Here is a 19334-nt window from a genome sequence, read left to right on the forward strand (position 1 = left end):
TCCAGAGGCAGTTTGTAACTCGGTAGTGAGTGTTGCAACTGAGGACATACTATTTTTACTCTATGCACTCGGCGATCCCGTTCTGTGAGCTTATGTGGCCTACCACTTCACAGCTGAGCCGTTGTTGCCCCTAGACGTTTCCACTTCACAATAACAGCACTTACAGTTGACCGGGGCAGCTCTAGCAGGTCAGAAATTTTACTAACTGACTTGTCGGAGAGGTGACATCATTGACGATGCCACGTTGAAAGTCACTAAGCTCATCAGTACGGGCCATTCTACTGCCAATGTTTGTCTATGGAGATTTCATGGCTGTGTAGTCGATTGTATACACCTGTCAGCTATGTGTGGCTGAAATAGTCACTAATTTTAAGGGCTGTCCACATACTTATGGTCATACTTTTTTAGTTTCAACATTATAGTTAAACACTCAAATCCCCTACAATCAGTTCAAGTGTCTGCCCAGGAGATGGCAATGTCTTGCTCCATTTGAATCAGTTTGACATTATCTTATTCATCTAGAATGCATCTGATTTGACGTCGCAGCTCATTTAAGCAGTGTATCCCACCTCTACCACAATGTAGCAGAGTTGAATCTCTTATCGCATCTACATTCCCTGGGCTATTCTCAGCAGTAAGTCATACCATAGTCTATAGTCTATACCAGATATTGTCATGTTGCAAACAGTCCGGTTTAGAGTATGATTAAACTTGTCATTTAACTTAAATTGTAATGTAACAGACCCTCTTATCCAGAGCAATTAAGGTTGCTCAAGGGCACGTCACCAGATTCTTTCACCTAGTCTGCTTGAAGATTCAAACCAGTGACCTTTCGGTTACTGGCCCAAGGCTCTTCACTGCTAGGCTACATTCATATAACCAGTGGTGGGTACTTTTTCCAATTGTCATACTTGAGTAAAGGTAAGGATACCTTAATAGAAAATGACAAGTAAAAGTCATCCAGTAAAATCCTACTTGAGTAAAAGTATTTGGTTTTAAATATACTTAAGTATCAAAAGTAAAAGTATAAATCATTTCAAATTCCTTATATTAAGCAAACATCACCATTTTCTTGTTTTTTAATTTACGGACAGTTAGGACACGCTCCAACACTCAGACATCATTTACAAACGAAGCATGTGTTTGGTGAGTCAGCCAGATCAGAGGCAGTAGGGAGGACCAGGAGATGTTCTCTTGCCAAGTGTATGAATTCTACCATTTTCCTGTCCTGCTAAGAAAAATGTAACAAGTACTTTTGTGTTTCAGGGAAAATGTATGGAGTAAAAAGTACATTTTCTTCAGGAATGTAGTAAAAGTTGCCAAAATTATAAATAGTAAACTACAATTTCCCCAAAAAACTACTTTACTAGTACTTACATATTTTTATAACACATTACCTAAGAAAGGCAATAATTACATAAGAACCTGGCGGGTTCAAGTCTTACACAAATTTCTGCTCTCACAGCACATACAAGTCAAATTAAGAACACAAACATACTGGTATCAGCTGTAGCTAACTCTTTATTAGATATTATTTCATATTAAATTAGACAAAAGTCAACATGTCTTGAAGACTGTACTGCAAGTGCTTCATTGGACTGGATATTGGTTTGGAAATGTTTACTTTATTAAATACATAATGGATATCCGATGGTTTCTTGCTTGTTTTTGCTTTGCAAAGCACAACTGACAAGACGATAATAGCTCCCTCACTCATTTTCTATGCAGCGTTTTGAGGGCAGATGGGCCTGATCAAAGCTACCTAGCAGTGACTGCCAGACTTAAAAATAACTCATACACCGTATTCATCCCAAAACAAGGCAATGCATTCTAAGCAGGCGCAGAACTCCTCTTAAATTCCATTTCCATTCCACTTCCATTCCATTTCCATTCCATTTTCTGCCTCAGCTAAAACCTGTCTTGTCTTTATTACATATATTTTTCAGTTCACCTTCCTCTTATAAATCGTGGAAGGGTACCTGCTCTAGTCGGGGCAATGCTCAGGTGGCAGATGATGGACGGGGGGTTATCACAAAGTGGACCAATCATTAGTTCAGCCAGTTATTGTGTAGACGGAGTATATTCATATGTGCTGAGATGGGACAACTTCCCTAAAATGCCTGTTGTTCATCTCCTCTTCTCCTTTCCACCCTCTCTCACCCTCCAGTGGAGAAGGCTGGTGGACTCATTGGCTGTCCTCCTTGGTGTAGTCGCCAGCCTCCCAGCGCAGTGCCCGCTTGTTTTTGTGCCTGGTGACGCGGGTTGCCTCCAAGACCTGCAATGGAAGAAATAGCATCAACATCATATTGGACCTGTGATAAAGGCCTTCTCTGAGACAAATGATTCAATGGATATCAGCAGAGAGAAGAGCAACCACTTACTTCATTGTTCACATCGTCAGTAGGCTGAATTCCTGCATACTAGAGGTAACAGAAAAGTCAAATTTAACAACTAGCACACTATCATTGTAGGATATAAAACCTATGAATTGAGAAGTCTCACAAGATGTACATGGTTTCGCCAACACTATCAATACTCTTTTGCAGGCATATTGCATTGCTGTATTTCTTTCCAAACTATGCCTAAATGTCTTATGTCTATAATGAATTTACAATGTATGTAGACAGCATCAATAACTAGAGTCTTTCCTCACAGCATTCTCTTCCAACTTCAGTTTGATTCTCCTCTCCTCAAAGTCCTCTAGCAGGGTTTCGGTCAGGCCCTTTTGCGTGGGGGTCCCAGGGGAGCCACCCATCTCTACCCACGGGCTAGCAGGCAACAGGGGAGTAACCCTGCTCACCACAGGGGAGGTGGGCCGTGGGTAGCCCCATGGCTGGGCAGTGACTATGGAAAAGGAGGGAAGACGGGCAGTGGGACGAATGGAGGTGGAAAAGCGAGATGCGCTGTCCGCTTTATCGGGGGGAAGAAATAGAGAAACATTGAGTTAACACAATTACTAGCATGTATGTGTTAAGAGTACATTCGAAATGTAAGTTGAATGCAACATGAACTACAGTGCCTTCAGAAAGTACACCCCTTGACTTTTTCCACGTTGTGTTACAGCCTGAATTTAAAAAGGATTAAATTGAGATTGTTTTACTGGCCTACACACACAACCTCGTAATGTCGAAGTGGAATTGTTATTTTTAATACGGTGCAAATTCATCTCACACACTACCAGTCAAAAGTTTGTACACACCTACTCATTCAAGAGTTTCTTTATTTTTACTATTTTCTACATTGAAGAATAGTTAAGACATAACTATGAAATAACACATATGGAATCATGTAATAACCCCAAAAAATGTATCTAAATATATTGGAGATTCTTCAAAGTAGCCACACTTTGCCTTGATGACAGCTTTGCCCACTCTTGGCATTCTCAACCAGCTTCATGAGGTAGTCACCTGGAATGCATTTCAATTAACAGGTGTGTCATGTTAAAAGTTACATTTGTGGAATTTCTTTCCTTCTTAATGCGTTTGAGCCAATCAGTTGTGTTGTGACAAGGTAGGGGTGGTATACAGAAGAAACCCCTATTTGGTAAAAGACCAAGTTCATATTATGGCAAGAACAGCTCAAATAAGCAAAGAGAAAAGACACTCCATCATTACTTTAAGACATGGTCATCTCAGATTGACTGACCATCTGAAGGGGAGAGTTTTGGCCAGAGTTCCAGTTAAATACATTTATGAGGATCTCGGATTTGTCCCAGTTAATCTTATATCCTGATATACTCTCAAGGTCCTAAATGATATCCTAACCGCCATCGATAAGAAACAATATTGTGCAGCCGTATTCATTGACCTGGCCAAGGCTTTCGACTCTGTCAATCACCACATCCTCATCGGCAGACTCGATAGCCTTGGTTTCTCAAATGATTGCCTCGCCTGGTTCACCAACTACTTCTCTGATAGAGTTCAGTGTGTCAAATCGGAGGGCCTGTTGTCCGGGCCTCTGGCAGTCTCTATGGGGGTGCCACAGGGTTCAATTCTTGGACCTACTCTCTGTATACATCAATGATGTCGCTCTTGCTGCTGGTGAGTCTCTGATCCACCTCTACGCAGACAACACCATTCTGTATACTTCTGGCCCTTCTTTGGACACTGTTAACAACCCTCCAGACGAGCTTCAATGCCATACAACTCTCCTTCCGTGGCCTCCAATTGCTCTTAAATACAAGTAAAACTAAATGCATGCTCTTCAACCGATTGCTGCCTGCACCTGCCCGCCCGTCCAACATCACTAATCTGGACGGTTCTGACTTAGAATGTGGACAACTACAAATACCTAGGTGTCTGGTTAGACTATAAACCTCTCCTTCCAGACTCACATCAAACATCTCCAATCCAAAGTTAAATCTAGAATTGGCTTCCTATTTCGCAACAAAGCATCCGTCACTCATGCTGCCAAACATACCCTTGTAAAACTGACCATCCTACCGATCCTCGACGATGTCATTTACAAAATAGCCTCCAATACCCTACTCAATAAATTGGATGCAGTCGATCACAGTGCCATCCGTTTTGTCACCAAAGCCCCATATACTACCCACCACTGCGACCTGTACGCTCTCATTGGCTGGCCCTCGCTTCATACTCGTCGCCAAACCCACTGGCTCCAGGTCATCTACAAGACCCTGCTAGGTAAAGTCCCCCCTTATCTCAGCTCGCTGGTCACCATAGCAGCACCCACCTGTAGCAGGCATATCTCTGGTCACCCCCAAAACCAATTCTTCCTTTGGCCGCCTCTCCTTCCAGTTCTCTGCTGCCAATGACTGGAATGAACTACAAAAATCTCGGAAACACTTCTCCCTCACTAGTTTTAAGCACCAGCTGTCAGAGCAGCTCACAGATTACTGCACCTGTACATAGCCCATCTAGAATTTAGCCCAAACAACTACCTCTCCCCCTACTGTATTTATTTATTTAGCTCCTTTCCACCCCATTATTTCTCTCTACTTTGCACATTCTTCCACTGCAAATCTACCATTCCAGTGTTTTACTTGCTATATTGTATTTACTTCGCCACCATGGCCTTTCTTTTGCCTTTACATCCCTTCTCACCTCATTTGCTCACATTGTATATAGACTTATTTTTCTACTGTATGTTTGTTTTACTCCATGTGTAACTCTGTGTTGTTGTATGTGTCGAACTGCTTTGCTTTATCTTGGCCAGGTCGCAATTGTAAATGAGAACTTGTTCTCAACTTGCCTACCTGGTTAAATAAAAGGTGAAATAAAAAATAAAAATAAATATAATGCTGAATGTTGATTGTCGAGAACACGTGTTCTAATGATTGATTGTGTTCTTGTACGAACATCAGAATATCAGTGTAAAGACTTATTTTGCGAATCGGATGCCTACAACTGAACTGAATTATCAAGGCTTGTGGTGAGCTAGAGAAAAGTTTAAACCATTTGCATATAGATGTACTAAAACCGAATTCCTCGAGTGCAGAGTTCAGGAAGGTCATATTGACTCTGTTCGTGAAGCGAGATGCATGATGTCAAAGAGGCGCCTGTTGACTGGAGTGTCAGACTTTCATAAAACCCGTTTGATCAGAATGTATTCTTTTGGGAAGAATAGTTTCTAATCTGTTGGCTTTGCAAATTATTTTTAAACCCATTTATTTTTTGACTAGCTGAAATGTCTTGTGTCAATAAGTATTCAATCCCTTTGTTATGGCAAGCCCAACCAAGTCCAGGAGTAAAAATGTGATTAGCAAGTTGCATGGACTCACTGCGTTACATCATTGTTTTTATGACTACCTCATCTCTGTAACCCACACAAACAATGATCTGTAATGTCCCTCAGTCGAGCATTGAATTTCAAACAGATTCAACTACAAAGACCAGGGAGGGGTTTCAATGACTCGCAAAAAGGGCACCTATTGGTAGATGGTAAAAAAAAATGAAAGAAGCAGGGATTTCACCAAGAGGCTAATGGGGACTTTAAAACAGACTAATGTCTGTGATAGGAGAAAACAGAGGATGGATCAAGGAAGCCTGTACAGAATACAAATATTCCAAAACATGCATCCTGTTTGCAACAAGTCAGAAAGCAATTAACTTTTTATCCTGAATACAAAGTGTTAATGTATGTTTTTTGGGGCAAATCCAATGCAACACATTACTGAGCACAACTCTCCATATTTTCATGCATAGTGGTGGCTGCATCATGTTATGGGTATGCTTGTAATTGTTAAGGACAAAAAAGAAACTGAATGGAACTAAGCACAGGCAAAATCCGAAAGAAACCTGGTTCTGTCTGCATTCCACTAGACACTGGGAGATGAATTCACCTTTCAGCTGGACAACACCATAAAACACAAGCCCAAATCTACACTGGAGTTGCTTACCAAGAAGACAGTGAATTTTCCTCAGTGGCCGAGTTACAGTTTTGACTTAAATCTACTTGAAAATCTATGGCAAGACCTGAAAATGGTTGTCTAGCAACCAATTTGACAGAGCTTGAAGAATTTTGAAAATAATAAAAAAATGTTGCACAATCCAGGTGTGGAAGCTCTTAGAGACTTACCCAGAAAGACTCGCAGCTGTAAATCGGTGCAAAATTGCTTCTACAAAGTATTGACTAAGGGGGTGAATACTTATGTAAATTAGATATTTCTGTATTTCATTTTTTTGCAAAAATATCTAAAAACATGTTTTCATTTTGGCATGTAGAGGAGTGTGCAAATACAGCCTGAATTCCAAGTAGATTAAATGTAACAAAATGTGGAATAAGTCAAGAGGTATGAACACTTTCTGAAGGCACTGTACATAATGATAGCCAAATTGTAGTCATACCATTTTACAAACTTGACCATATGAAAATGGACACTGGTAGACATCTTGCCGTAACACTAGTTTTAAAAATGCTCGGTGCAGTCAAAACAGTTTTTCCTGTGTTTTGTACAACAGCTGATGAAACTACACTACATGACCAAAAGTATGTGGACCCCTGCTCGTCAAACATCTCATTCCAAAATCATGGGCAATAATATGTAGTTGGCCTCTACTCTTCTGAGAAGGCTTTCCACTACAATTTGGAACATTGCTGCGGGGGCTTGCTTCCATTCAGCCACAAGAGCATTAGTGAGGTCCGGCACTAATGTTGGATGATTAGGCCTGGCTCGCAGTCACCGCTCCAATTCATCCCAAAGGTGTTTGATGGGGTTAAGGTCAGGGTTCTGTGCAGGCCAGTCAAGTTCTTCCACAACGATCTTGAGAAACAATTTCTGTACGGACCTCACTTTGCGCAAGGGGTCACTGTCATTCTGAAACAGGGCCTTCCCCAAACAGTTGCAAGCACAGAATCGTCTAGAACGGGTGGGCAATTCCAGTCCGAGGGCCTGAATGGTGTCACAGTTTTGCCCCAGCTAACACACCTGACTCCAATAATCATCTAATCATGAGCTTAAGTTTAGAATGCAATTTGATTAAATCAGTTGTTTTTGCTAGGGATGGAGAAGTGTAACACCAATCAGGCCCTCGGGGACAGGAGTTTCCCATCCCTGGTCTAGAATGTAATTGTATGCTGTAGCGTTAAGATTTGCCGTCACTGGAACTAAAGGGCCTAGCCCAAACCATGAAAAACAGCCCCAGACCATTATTCCTCTTCTACCAAACTTTACAGTTGGCAGTATGCATTCAGGTAGGTAGTGTTCTCCTCTTATCCGTCATACCTAGATTAGTCTGTCGGCCTGCCAGATGGTGAGCGTGACTCATCACTTCAGAGAACACATTTCCACTGCTCAATAGCAGCGAGCTTTACACCACTCCAGCCGACGCTTGGCATTGTGCATGGTGATCTTAGACTTGCGTGCGGCTGCTTGGCCATGTAAACCCATTTCATGAAGCTCTCGACGAACAGTTCTTGTGCTGACGTTGCTTCCAGAGGCAGTTTGGAACTCGGTCGTGAGTGTTGCATGCAGTCCTAGCTAAATTGTTGCTTGAGACAGTTTTGCTAAAATGCTATTTTTGACATTTTTTATGGAAAACTATTACAGTAAGGTGCTGTTTGATATTGAGATAAAAACAGCTGCATTGGCCCTTTAATGTGACTGGATGTAGAACAATCTTAAGGTCCAGTGCAGCCATTTTTTATCTCAAAATCAAATAAATTCTGGGTAATAATTTAGTACCTTACTGTGATTATTTTCAATTAAAATTGTCAAAAAGAAACAGAAATTGCTTCTTCGCTAAGAACAATCTCAGGCAATTTTGCTAGGACTGTCTGGGAGTGGTCTGAGTGGGGAGGGGAAAGATGAAACTAGCTCTTACTGGCAGAGAGGTTTGGAACTCTTTCTTATTGGTCTATTAACTAATTTTCCGTCTAGTGATGTCACCAGGCAGGTCAATACTCCATCCCACTAAAACAGGCAGGAATTTCAGGCGGTCTTTTCAAACATCTCTTACACTAAAAGAGCATTATCATAATTTTTACAATATTATTCTAACCTCAATGTGGAAATATGTATAAAACACAGGTCAAGCATGTTTTTAACGCACTGGGCCTTGAACCACAATTTCAGTGCATCAGGAAAAGCAGCAATAGAGGAAGAAATTATTCAATTATTCACTGTTCTGTTTTTCTGACTTATTTTAGCCTTTTTGATGCAAAGTAATAGCCTTTGTGTCAATGATTAATCATGGCTGGTAACACAACATTGGTTCCTCTGCCCATATATGACCAAAGTTCAGATTCTAATTAAGTTTGTCATGTCTTCTAGTCTAAGAAAGCCAGCAGTAAACAAGAAAAACAAATTCCACTTAAAGCTAGAATTGTGAGGACATTTGACAATTGGTGCATGTAGACATTTGCTTAAATCAAGCCAAAAACAAGTATAAGATATTGCCATCATGAATAATTCCTCTTATGTAGTCTTGTAATTGTATAGATGTGTGTATGGATAAATGGACTGAACCATCCTACCTAGCATTGATACTGGAGTGATAGATGAGTAGGACCATCTGGCCAAGCCCGTCTGCTCTACTGGAAGTGAAGGGCTCTCAGAGAAGACAGACTCTTCCTGTTCCACAATGACTCTTCGCAGGCTTTGCGATTGACATGTGTCTTTAGCGTCTCGTTCTATACAGTCCAATTTTCCTTCCATAGAGGCAGACAGGCTACTGGATTCCCGCAGTTCCCGGAGCTCCTGCTCACGTTTCAGATCCTGCTCAATCTCCTTCTGGATAATATCTGGAGCGTTTGGTCTTCGATGTCGCAGGCCGCCAGAATCCAGGTGCGCCCTCCAGGTTGGAATAGGCTTATCACTCGGTTCAGACATCTGCACTGCAAAAGCAGTGGGTGTAGGTGAGGATGACGAAGAGAAGGCTTCTTTAGTCAAGGAGCCTCTGGCTGGAACTGGCTTCTTTCTTTCCACTAACCACGATGGGTAATTTACTATTTCACTAGTACTTGTCTTCACCACCACTGTGACTTGAGCGCTTTCTGCCTCACTGGTCTCATTGCCTTTCAACATGATCCTCTCCTCTGGGAAGCTGCTTGGCGGTACTCTATTGAGGTCTTGGGACTCTGAACTCCAGCCTTTGCTGGTGGCATTGACGCTTGGAGTGGCGCTCATGCTGCCGATGTACAACTCGGTCTCTTCTGAGTGCCGGTGAGGGCAGCAAGGGGAAGGGTAGCCTTCCGTATCTGAGCTGCTACTCCTCACAATGACCCTGGGTGATGACCAAGCCCTTTTCATTGTCTCGACCTCGGCTCCAGATTGGTCTCTAAGCTCAAAGATTTTTCTCCGATCCTCCAGTTCCTGAGGAGTTCCCCAGTCATACAGACCCGGGACTCTCCCCTGGTGCAGCAGGTCTTCCTCCCTCTGGCTGTCCTTTTTGATCTCGCGCTGGATGAAGAAGCTCACCCGGTTCTTCTTATTTGCCTTAACAGGTATCAGTGGCGGTGTAGGCTGGGAGAGCAGAGACTTGACCTCCACCATCTCTTGGACGTCGGTGTGCTTGATGCCACGCAATCGCCGAAGACTCTCTTCTCTCTCCTGAGCGATACGAATCTCCCTCTCTATGGGCGTCTCTCTGTAACCACTTGCCGATTGGGTGCCCTTGCTTTCTGGCTGAGGGTTGTCATTGGACGTGCTTCCGTCACTTGTGTAGCCAACACTTGTGTCACCCGATAGATCCTCCAGTCCAGAGTCAAGGTCGTCAAACAGCCTACTCTGCCTCTTGGTTACCCTCTCCTCTGTGCGGTACACCTTTCTGCCAGCGACATTTTCCCCTTTGTCCTGACGTCTCACTGGGGTCAGACTTTGGTTAAACCATTCCGCAGAGTGGTAGTCTTTTTTCTCGCTCCTTGGTGATAGCAAGCTGTCTTCTGACTGCCACAGTCTTCTTTGTGGTTTTAGAGAGCTGGGACTCTGCAGGAATGGGTTGATCCTCGACTGTTCCATCTTTAGGAACTGCTCCCGTGCTGCGCTGAAGTTGATCTGTTCGTTGTCGATGGTGCATGGCTCAGCTGCTGGTGTGGACTCAGATTTGATGCTGCTGCTTGGCCCATAGCACAAGCTGAACCCTTCGAGCAACTTGTTGGGTGATTTGCTGAGATCCAGGGTTTCGAGTGCACTCCACTGCTCCCTGAATGTGGCAATCTTTTTGGGGGCTTGACTTTGGATGATCTCCTGCCTAAGCTGCTTCTCCTCCTCCTCCTCCGCCTTCAATTGGGCACCGTTGGTGTTCACCTGGTAGCGGGAGTCCTCGTCCTCCTCGAACAGAGTCCCTGGCTTCTTCCCACCGGCATATGTCTGCAGTTTGAAGCTGCTTTCCTCTTTCAGGGTCGCCAACTTGGCTTGTCTCTCTGGGGACACCATCCAGGCTTCGTTCATCTCCGCCTCGGGGCTCACCGGATCATCCACAAAGGAGTAGAAGCCACGTTGGGAGCCCGTGCTCCCTGCACTGCTAGGGCTACTGGGTTGCCAGTCTTCGCTGGTGTTGCCGCAATCTTCCTCTGACACCGCCACCTGCCTGGCCTGCACCACCACATCCCGGGACACCTTCTGCTGGGTGGATACGATAACTGTGGACTGGGTGCGGGTCACGGAGATGCTGTCAAAACTGAAAGCCGAAGAGTTGCCATTCCGGTTGTAGAGCCAGCTCCCGTCCAGGCTAAAGGGCTCATCGGTGGTGGGGCTGAGCATGGTGCGAAGGTCTACTGCCAGCTCCAGTTTGGGTGACATGGGCTGAAGCACCCACTTTCTGGGTGTGCTTTCCATGGTTCCTTGGAATGTGGTGTCTTCCTGTGTAGACGGTGAGATTTCTGCGGCAGGAAGCTGGTGAGATTTCAACACTATCTGGTCTCCCTCCTCCTGGGTCAACACATCCTGGGAATCATCAGGTGCAGCAACTGAGAGTCTCTGCAACCAATAAAAAATAAATAAAAAAATAGGCCAACACTTAAGCAATATAATAATTAAGAAAGATTAAATGGTCAAGTGGCAACTGGAACATTATAACCAATCAAACAAGCCCTCCACTGTCCAAATACTTCTAACAAATTACAATTCAATATTTTATTGAAGACACTGAGTTGCTACATCTTTGCATACAGTGACCACGTCACAGATATTACAGAATACGGCTTGTGCCACCAAAATGAAATTAGTTGCATAACACTTCAGGGGTTTATGGTTTACAGGAATCTGTTTTACAAGGGAAATAATAAAAAAAAGTTGTGCAAGACAGGATGCTGAGATTTGCTTTGGAATGCCAATATAAAAGTTGCCAATAACATTTATAGCTTAAATGTAATACCTACTTCCGCATGAGAACGAGAGACCATGTTTGCAGTAAACCTAGCTGATCAGGAAAGACACGAGAACTCAAACTGGGAAAATGTAGAGCAAACCAATGTGTGAGATGGTCTAAAAAGATGAAGATAGTTGCCTTCTAGACCGACGCAAACAAGGAATGTTAAACTGGCATGCAAGTGAATTACACACAAGGTTCAATCATCAGTCAGACCTCTATTTATTGCAAACTTTGAAGTTTCTGTATGGAGGATTATCAGATCCATTGCTGTGAGACTGTATGAAGATCCATAAATACTGTCTGTTCCCGTCTTAGCCAAGACATTCCGATTCATAATATTGTACATGGATTGGTATTTATCGGCACAACTCATACAGTCACTGAACAAAAATATAAATGCAACGTGAAACAATGAACGATTTTACTGGGTTACAGTTCATATGAGGATATTAGTCAATTGTAGAATATTCATTAGGCCCTAATCAATGATTTCACATGAGAATACAGATGCAGGTCACAGACCTTTAAATGTTTTATTTTTATTTTTTATAAGTCTCACAATCTGCCTCAGGATTTAGTCACGGTATTTCTGTGCATTTAAATTGCAATCAGTAAAATGGTGTTCGTTGTCTGAAGCTTATTACTGAGTTACAGTTAATATAAGGAAATCAGTAAATTGAAATAAATTCATTAGGCCCTAATCTATGGATTTCGTGACTGGGAATACAGATATGCATCTGTTGGTCACAGATGCTTTAAAAAAAAGGTAGCAGTGTGGATTAGAAAACCAGTCAGTATCTGGTGACCACAATTTGCCTCATGCGGCGCGACACATCTCCTTCGCATAGAGTTGATCAGGCTGTTGATTGTGGCCTGAGGAATGTTGTCCCACTTCTCTTCAATGGCTGTGTGAAGTTGGTGGATATTGGCGGGAACTGGAACACGCTGTCGTACACGTGTTGGACATAATGCCAAATTCTCTAAAACAATGTAAGGAGGCAGCTTATGGTAGAGAAAGTAACATTAAATTATCTGGCAACAGCTCTGGTGGACATTCCTGCAGTCAGCATGCCAATTTCACGCTCCTTTAAAATATTTTTGCGTTGTGTGACAAAACTGCACATTTTAGAATGGCCTTTTATTGTCCCGAGCACAACATGCACCGATGTAATGGTCATGCCATTTGATCTGCCAAACTTCTCAGGTAGATGGATTATCTTGGCAAAGGGAAATGCTCACTAACAGGGATGTAAACACATTTTGTGTGTGTATGGAACATTTCTGGGATCTTTTATTTCAGCTCATGAAACATGGTTCCAACCCTTTACATGTTGCGTTTATATTTTTGTTCAGTGTAGTTATTATCAACCGTTATCAATTTATTCAAGCAATGGATTAATCTTAACCATGCAGCCATGTACCTAGAGCAGGGCTCTCCAACCCTGCTGCTGGAGAACTACCATCCTGTAGGTTTAGCATCGGATTCTAATAATTAGCTGGTTGACAAAATGAATCTGGTTTGTTACAACTGGGGTTGGAGGGAAAATCTACAGGAGGGGTAGCTCTCCAGGAACAGGTTTGGAGAACCCTGACCAGGAGTGTGCAGCTACAATTCCTTTTCAAAGTGCCTAGTTATCAGAAGATATATGAAGAACCATAATGAGGGAGAGAGAGGAATGTGTTCACTCCTTTCTCACACAACTCATCTGGAGGCGGGAGTACTGACACTAGAGCAGGATATTAGATACTCTTGGCCAATGAAAACAGATAAGTTCCTCTTCACTCAACTGATGTGGAACTAACTACACTGGAGGCTGGGTGCAATGGCGGGTTGACTTGTCAATCATTTTAATATGCCACACAAAGTATTTAAAGGAAAATATTGCATGGCAACTAGCAGTATCACTTAGAATCTCTATAGCATAACATGCTCACTGCTATTCGAGCATGTTGGCTAATGAGTAAAACCTATAGCCCCTGGAAGCTTCCACTCCATTCAACATTGTAATTTAAATTGACATCGACAAAACAATCCTGCATTTCACGATTGTCATTGTAACCCTGCTGACACAGAATTATTAAACTAATCATGACAGATGCACAACACTGGACAAATGGACCGGAGTGAACCCAGTCCTAACCTTCCCTGAGATGCCAAGACTTTTGGCTGACCTCAGAATAAGCTCTTCAGCAAATATACATACATTTTGGGTTAAAAAGTAACGCACTATCCCAAGAGTTCTAAGGCAGCCTGCAGTGTGTGTATGTGCGCATGTGACCACTTGTGTGACAGTGGACTGTGTACCCCTGATAAGCTCTTTTCAGCGCCACTTTCTGGAATTGGCTCCTCTGCCCTTTGCTCATTGGCTGAGAGAGAAGAGGAGTGATCGGTGGGGGACAGGAGATACACAAGTCTCCTCACCCCCACTAATTTATTACCTCACACTGGTGTGTGTACGAAACACTCACTAGTTCCTGTCAGTAAAGTGCCTATTGTGGCATGGATCAACTAAGGCCAAGTTGCATGTAGCAACTAGTTTGATGGGTCGTCCCCATCAAACTTCAGACTTATTCAAGGCTAATATATATACTCATTGACTGTCTGAAATAAATGCCCAAATACATGTTGTCATACCCTACAGCTTATGTCTGTCGACCATACAGATTTCAAACCAGTTTTCATGTCTTGAAAGGACAACCATGCCAACTGCTCATTAAAGCTCTAATTTAAAAAAAAGGACATTTTGCAAATAAACAATGTGATGGTGTTCCCGTGGGTACAGGATGTGTAGCTACAGAGACCAGGGTGTACAATGTCCTCCTCAAATAGGGTAGGCTGTAGCATTTGGAGAAACATGGAGAACAGCCACTACTTGATAAACACAAAAAAAGTGTATAGGGAAATAGACTTACATTAGGCTTACTTCCCCCAGTCAATGCACATGGGTTTAATTTGACAAACTTTTGAAAAGAAGTAGAGGTCATTACTCAGTAATGTAGACAGTGTGACGAGATGGCACATCCAACCATAGTGTCTTCTAAGCTAATGCACCTGCTCACCCAACTGAAGTGCTTACAATTCATAGATAATGTAAGTATCGATAATGCCATTGAAATGCATTTGGATCAAAAGTACAGTTAATTTGGGAAAATGAAGTAATTAACCCTACCTTAATTAGTATACCGCAAACAAGACACAAGTTTGTTGTCTTGCGTCTCCTGCTCTCTCTGTCTTTTGAGCACCCTACAGCACAGGCAAAGTTCAGCCGATATCATGTCAGTTATTGAAGCCACACCCTCTTACCGAACAGGGAAAAGTGCACGAGACTGACAAACCGCTATAACAAGGTAGGGAGAGAAGAGAAACCCATTCACATCGCCAAGGCAAATCAAACAAGATGACCCAGATTAAAAATGACCTGTGGTCCAAACTGAAGTCCGTAATTAGTTGATTATTTGTAACCGGTCAGTGAGTGCTGGGCTGAAACAAAAACCTGCTCACCCAGTAACCCTCCAGGACTGGAGTCGGAGAGCCCTGAACTAAGGGAATGAGTTGGCTAATTTCCTGGTGATCATTTTGTGTCCCAGTACAGAAGCTTGCTTCCTTCTCCTTTCCTTCATGACCACTGACATGACTTGATAAACTGTTATGGGAACATATCCATTCCCTTTACCCATCATTGGTCTCATAAGGAAACAAAAACAGAAAAGAACACGGTTTAAAAGTGCTGAGGCATCATCGGTATGTTGCCTGTGAACTGTTAAAGAAGAATCTTCCTTTGGGGTTGAAGTTCACCTGAGAGGATGTCACTGCTACAGCTAGTCCAGTGGAAGAGCTTGAGTCATCATGGCCAAAATGTTCATTACTTAGAAATGCAGAAACATGTTTTTATATATATATATATTTTTACATCAAATTAAGCATAATGATTATGGCTCTAGATTGCAAGAAAAAGCTGTTTCAGGTGTTTTTCAACCCCCCAGCCATCCTCACATACTGTGTCCTCAGATTTTTGGGGTGCATGACACTCCTGATAGAGGGCATTCCATTTAAGAGGGCATTCGCTTTGAGAAATGGGAAGGTTCACACTGAACATAGCTTTACTGCGCTCTAGTGACTACCTTGTACATGTACACCAGACTATTTCAAATCAACTTTGTCACTCTGAATAAAGACTTGAAGGGGTCATGACAAACATAATATGGATCTCAGTTTAGCTTACTAATGCAAAGGAATGTTTGTGATTGTACATCTACTTCACACCACTATGGTCTTACATCTAGGAAATCAAATGCATGACAGATGAAACATCAGACATTAAAATGGGTACTATTGAGATGTATTTGTCCAAAATTACATTTAAATCAATGAACGCCATAGTTATTTTATTTTTCTCCCAATAACATGGAAACCATGGGAAGAATCTAGGCTGCAATGGCTGTGGTACAAACCTTAACAATGCAGATCCAACTGTGTGGAATGTTGATTGTTGGTAAATGTGGAGGGAGGGAGGGAGGGGGGGTGTAGAATGTCAAAGCAAAACAAATTGTTAGCCTGCAATCAGGATCCCTTTAACATTGTTGTAACTACCCCTGTCATTATGTGTTTTTGCAGTAAGGATTGTCTTACCTTGGTCTCATGCTCCATGCTGTTACACAGCACCTGCCAAGGAGGAGTGTACTTGAACATCCTGCAGTGTGAGTGTATGTCTGTCTGTGTAAGAGAGCACTTGTGTGTGTTACAGCGTGTTGGTGAATGTGTTCAGGCAGCTCTCTGTGTGACAGGATTCAAGGCTAGGTGCAGGGGGGGCAATCAAGATCAACTCAGGCCAGGTGTGCTCATTCTGAGACGAGAGAGGGAGGGAGGTAGAAGAGTCAACAATGGGAAAGACAGTACATTGAATTTGAATTCAAAGTTTTGGGGTAAGACAGAACATGACTTATCAATAAAACATTGATTAAACTAACATTTTGGTGAACCTTCCAGTTGTTTTTTTGATTGATTAGTCCTCATGTTTTTTTTCATCTGGCAATTAAAAATGACTGTACACGTTCCACAAATATCCATATTTGAGTACACAAGGAATATTTCTGGTGCCGAACCATAATATTTGTCTTAGATTTTTGGTCAGTAGCTTAATCAAAGACCCCCCTCGCCCCATTCCTTAACTCACCTCTCGGTTCTAGACTTGCCCTCCTAGATGTCTGGGTTCTCCAGCAGGTGTTCTGCCGTCTGGATCTACACCCCCTCGTATCCCCTACTGTGTTAAGCCTAACAGCTGGGTCTCCGGACTCCGCTGGTGTTTTGGTCTGGGGTTTGGCCCTGACCAGACCCCTCCCTGTTACCCCCCCACCCCTCCCCCCAACTGTATCTGTCACTCGCCCCTCTCCATCCTCCCCCCAACACCCTGTCCATCAAAGCTGCTAGTCCAGAGATATTGACCGGTTGTGGTGGGGGAGAGGGTGAAAAGGGAGTGAGAGGGTAAGGGGGGTGTCCAGAACACAAAGCGTTGGGTAGCGTGACTGCTCCCATGTCTGTTGCTGAGGGCAGGGGAATTGCAATGGAATGCTGCTGACCATCACAAAGTGCCGGACAAAAGAGGAGCCATCTGTGCACACGCGCACACAGTCCCGCCTCTACCAACAGTGACTGTGTAGCCAGGTGACTGTGTCGATGACAATGGCCGTGACAATGGTGCAGCAGGTCTTAGATTAGCAGTGTAAAAACATTGCATTGTGGTGCATAAGTGGGCAGGACCTTTGTTCATAGGAAAGGACTGTGAGGATTTCACAATGCCGGCCTTTGAGATCGATGCAAACCTCAAGGGGGATTTCAACTTAGTCTAAGAACCAAAGCTAAAGACACACACACACAGTCACGTACACCCGCACACACTTTCACGAATTTGTACTGACTGAATGAAAACATTTTTCAAGATGGAGGGAGGGAACACAAAAACAAAACGGAGACCGGGAGAGACCTTTGAAGCACATCACATTTTTATTTGTCTTTTCAAACACTTTCCTCTACAGCACTTTCCAATTTGTAAGAAAGCAGACCTTCACAACTAACAAAGCAATACGAAAGCAGCAGTTTGTGGGCACTCACTCTATTACCTGGGCCCTCCACTGACTGACTGCCATGAGCGCAGAGTCACTGGGGAAGGGACAGGGATCTATGAGTCTACACTAGAGGATGAGAGAGCGACAGACATTTTGTTTTGCACAAAGACATTTATATGTAGATATTTATATATGCATTTACCAAAAATATGCCTGGCCGGGGGCCAGACTACAAGGCATTGGGGGTGTGTAGAGAGAGAGAAAGTCAGAACTGGAATGTAAATATTGATAAGAACCAACAGGGGGTGCTGCTGCAGAGTCATCAATCAATCAAATGTATTTATAAAGCCCTTTTTACATCAGCCGATGTCACAAAGTGCTATACAGAAACCCAGCCTGAAACCCCAAACAGCAAGCAATGCACCATGGTGCAGGCAGTGCAGAGTGGGAGGAGCTGGGGTTGCCAGGGGAGACAAGCCTCACTGCCGCTGCACCAAGCTCACCAAGAGGGAGGGGCCAAAGAAGGAAGGGTATTCAACAGGAGCTCGAGGTAAAAGTTACCCTTCACCACAGATCTAGGATCGGATTACCCTTTACCCCTATCCTAACATTAGACATTAGGGATAGAAAAATATTTGACCCTGCATTTGACTCCCGCTACTGCTCAGTGAGGGCACTTCGAGTGGAGGTGTCCATGCGTTACCCCTGATAAGAATGGCATTGGCATTCATTACCCTTCATAAGAATGACATTGACATTTGTTTACCTTGAAGGTCAAAGTTGATGAAGCAAAATGTTCAGCGCCAATAGAGCAAATACGTTTAACAGTGTCATCTTGTTTCCCGAAAGTAATTATTTCCTCTATCGTCATATTAGTGTCACCATATTTCATTGTAAAGTGGATGGACAGATTTGATTTCGTTAAGGTCACCAATGTTCTCTCTGACTCTAATAGTATGGGCGAATAGTTAGACCAGGGACGCCATGGGTTTCAGTTCGATCAACCTAAGTGCATTTGTACGGTTCATGTTTTTCCATTTTGAGATGAATGTTGCAAATGTTTTCCGAAAAGAAAAACATTTAAAACAACACAGTTTCTGCTTCAAATATTCTTGGAATGTAACCAATGAATCACTTCCTCGTTGAGGTGTCTAGCAAATGACTCGTTGCTACTGTTTCCTATTGCAAATAGAAATATCTGTGATTTTCTTAAAGCACAAGTTGCAGAAAATAATATCGAACATAATATCTCAACTTCAGCAGTCAGATATGACAGTATCAATGATTTAGCACCACAGAAACACACCACCCACATTTAGCCATTCCAACATGTCATGTGCAACCAAGTTGGCAGTGCCAACATATGAAATCATTTTCCCCACCTTTAATATTGAAATGAACCAACCTAACCTATGCCAACCAACAGCCACTGAGCCACATGTACTGTATATGTAGTGAGGTGTTAGCTAGAAAGTATTTCAGAAGTAAAAAGGCATT

General features: G+C 42.9%; 1 protein-coding gene across 1 annotated transcript; it reads right to left on the reverse strand.

Moving 5' to 3' along the window:
* Positions 1 to 1503: 1503 nt before the first annotated feature.
* LOC120054672 (mitotic spindle positioning) lies at positions 1504 to 15149 on the reverse strand. Its single transcript, XM_039002199.1, has 5 exons — positions 14945 to 15149; positions 8938 to 11380; positions 2654 to 2910; positions 2382 to 2420; positions 1504 to 2275 (listed from the first exon to the last, which is right to left on the reverse strand). The coding sequence occupies exons 2-5, from the start codon at positions 11237 to 11239 to the stop codon at positions 2186 to 2188; spliced, it is 2688 nt and encodes an 895-aa protein (XP_038858127.1). The 5' UTR covers positions 11240 to 11380; positions 14945 to 15149; the 3' UTR covers positions 1504 to 2185.
* Positions 15150 to 19334: the final 4185 nt, after the last annotated feature.

Source organism: Salvelinus namaycush, chromosome 10, assembly GCF_016432855.1.
Source record: "Salvelinus namaycush isolate Seneca chromosome 10, SaNama_1.0, whole genome shotgun sequence".
In the NCBI taxonomy this organism is placed as follows: domain Eukaryota; kingdom Metazoa; phylum Chordata; class Actinopteri; order Salmoniformes; family Salmonidae; genus Salvelinus; species Salvelinus namaycush.

What these genes read in the sequence shown, in the direction of transcription:
- LOC120054672 (XM_039002199.1), bottom strand. Translation starts at nt 11,239, where the DNA reads ATGGAAAGCACACCCAGAAAGTGGGTGCTTCAGCCCATGTCACCCAAA. An exon ending in CACTCCAGTATCAATGCTAG is followed by an intron (nt 2,911 to 8,937) that starts GTAGGATGGTTC and finishes CCCCCGATAAAG; the next exon opens with CGGACAGCGCATCTCGCTTT. An exon ending in CTGACGATGTGAACAATGAA is followed by an intron (nt 2,276 to 2,381) that starts GTAAGTGGTTGC and finishes CTTCCATTGCAG; the next exon opens with GTCTTGGAGGCAACCCGCGT.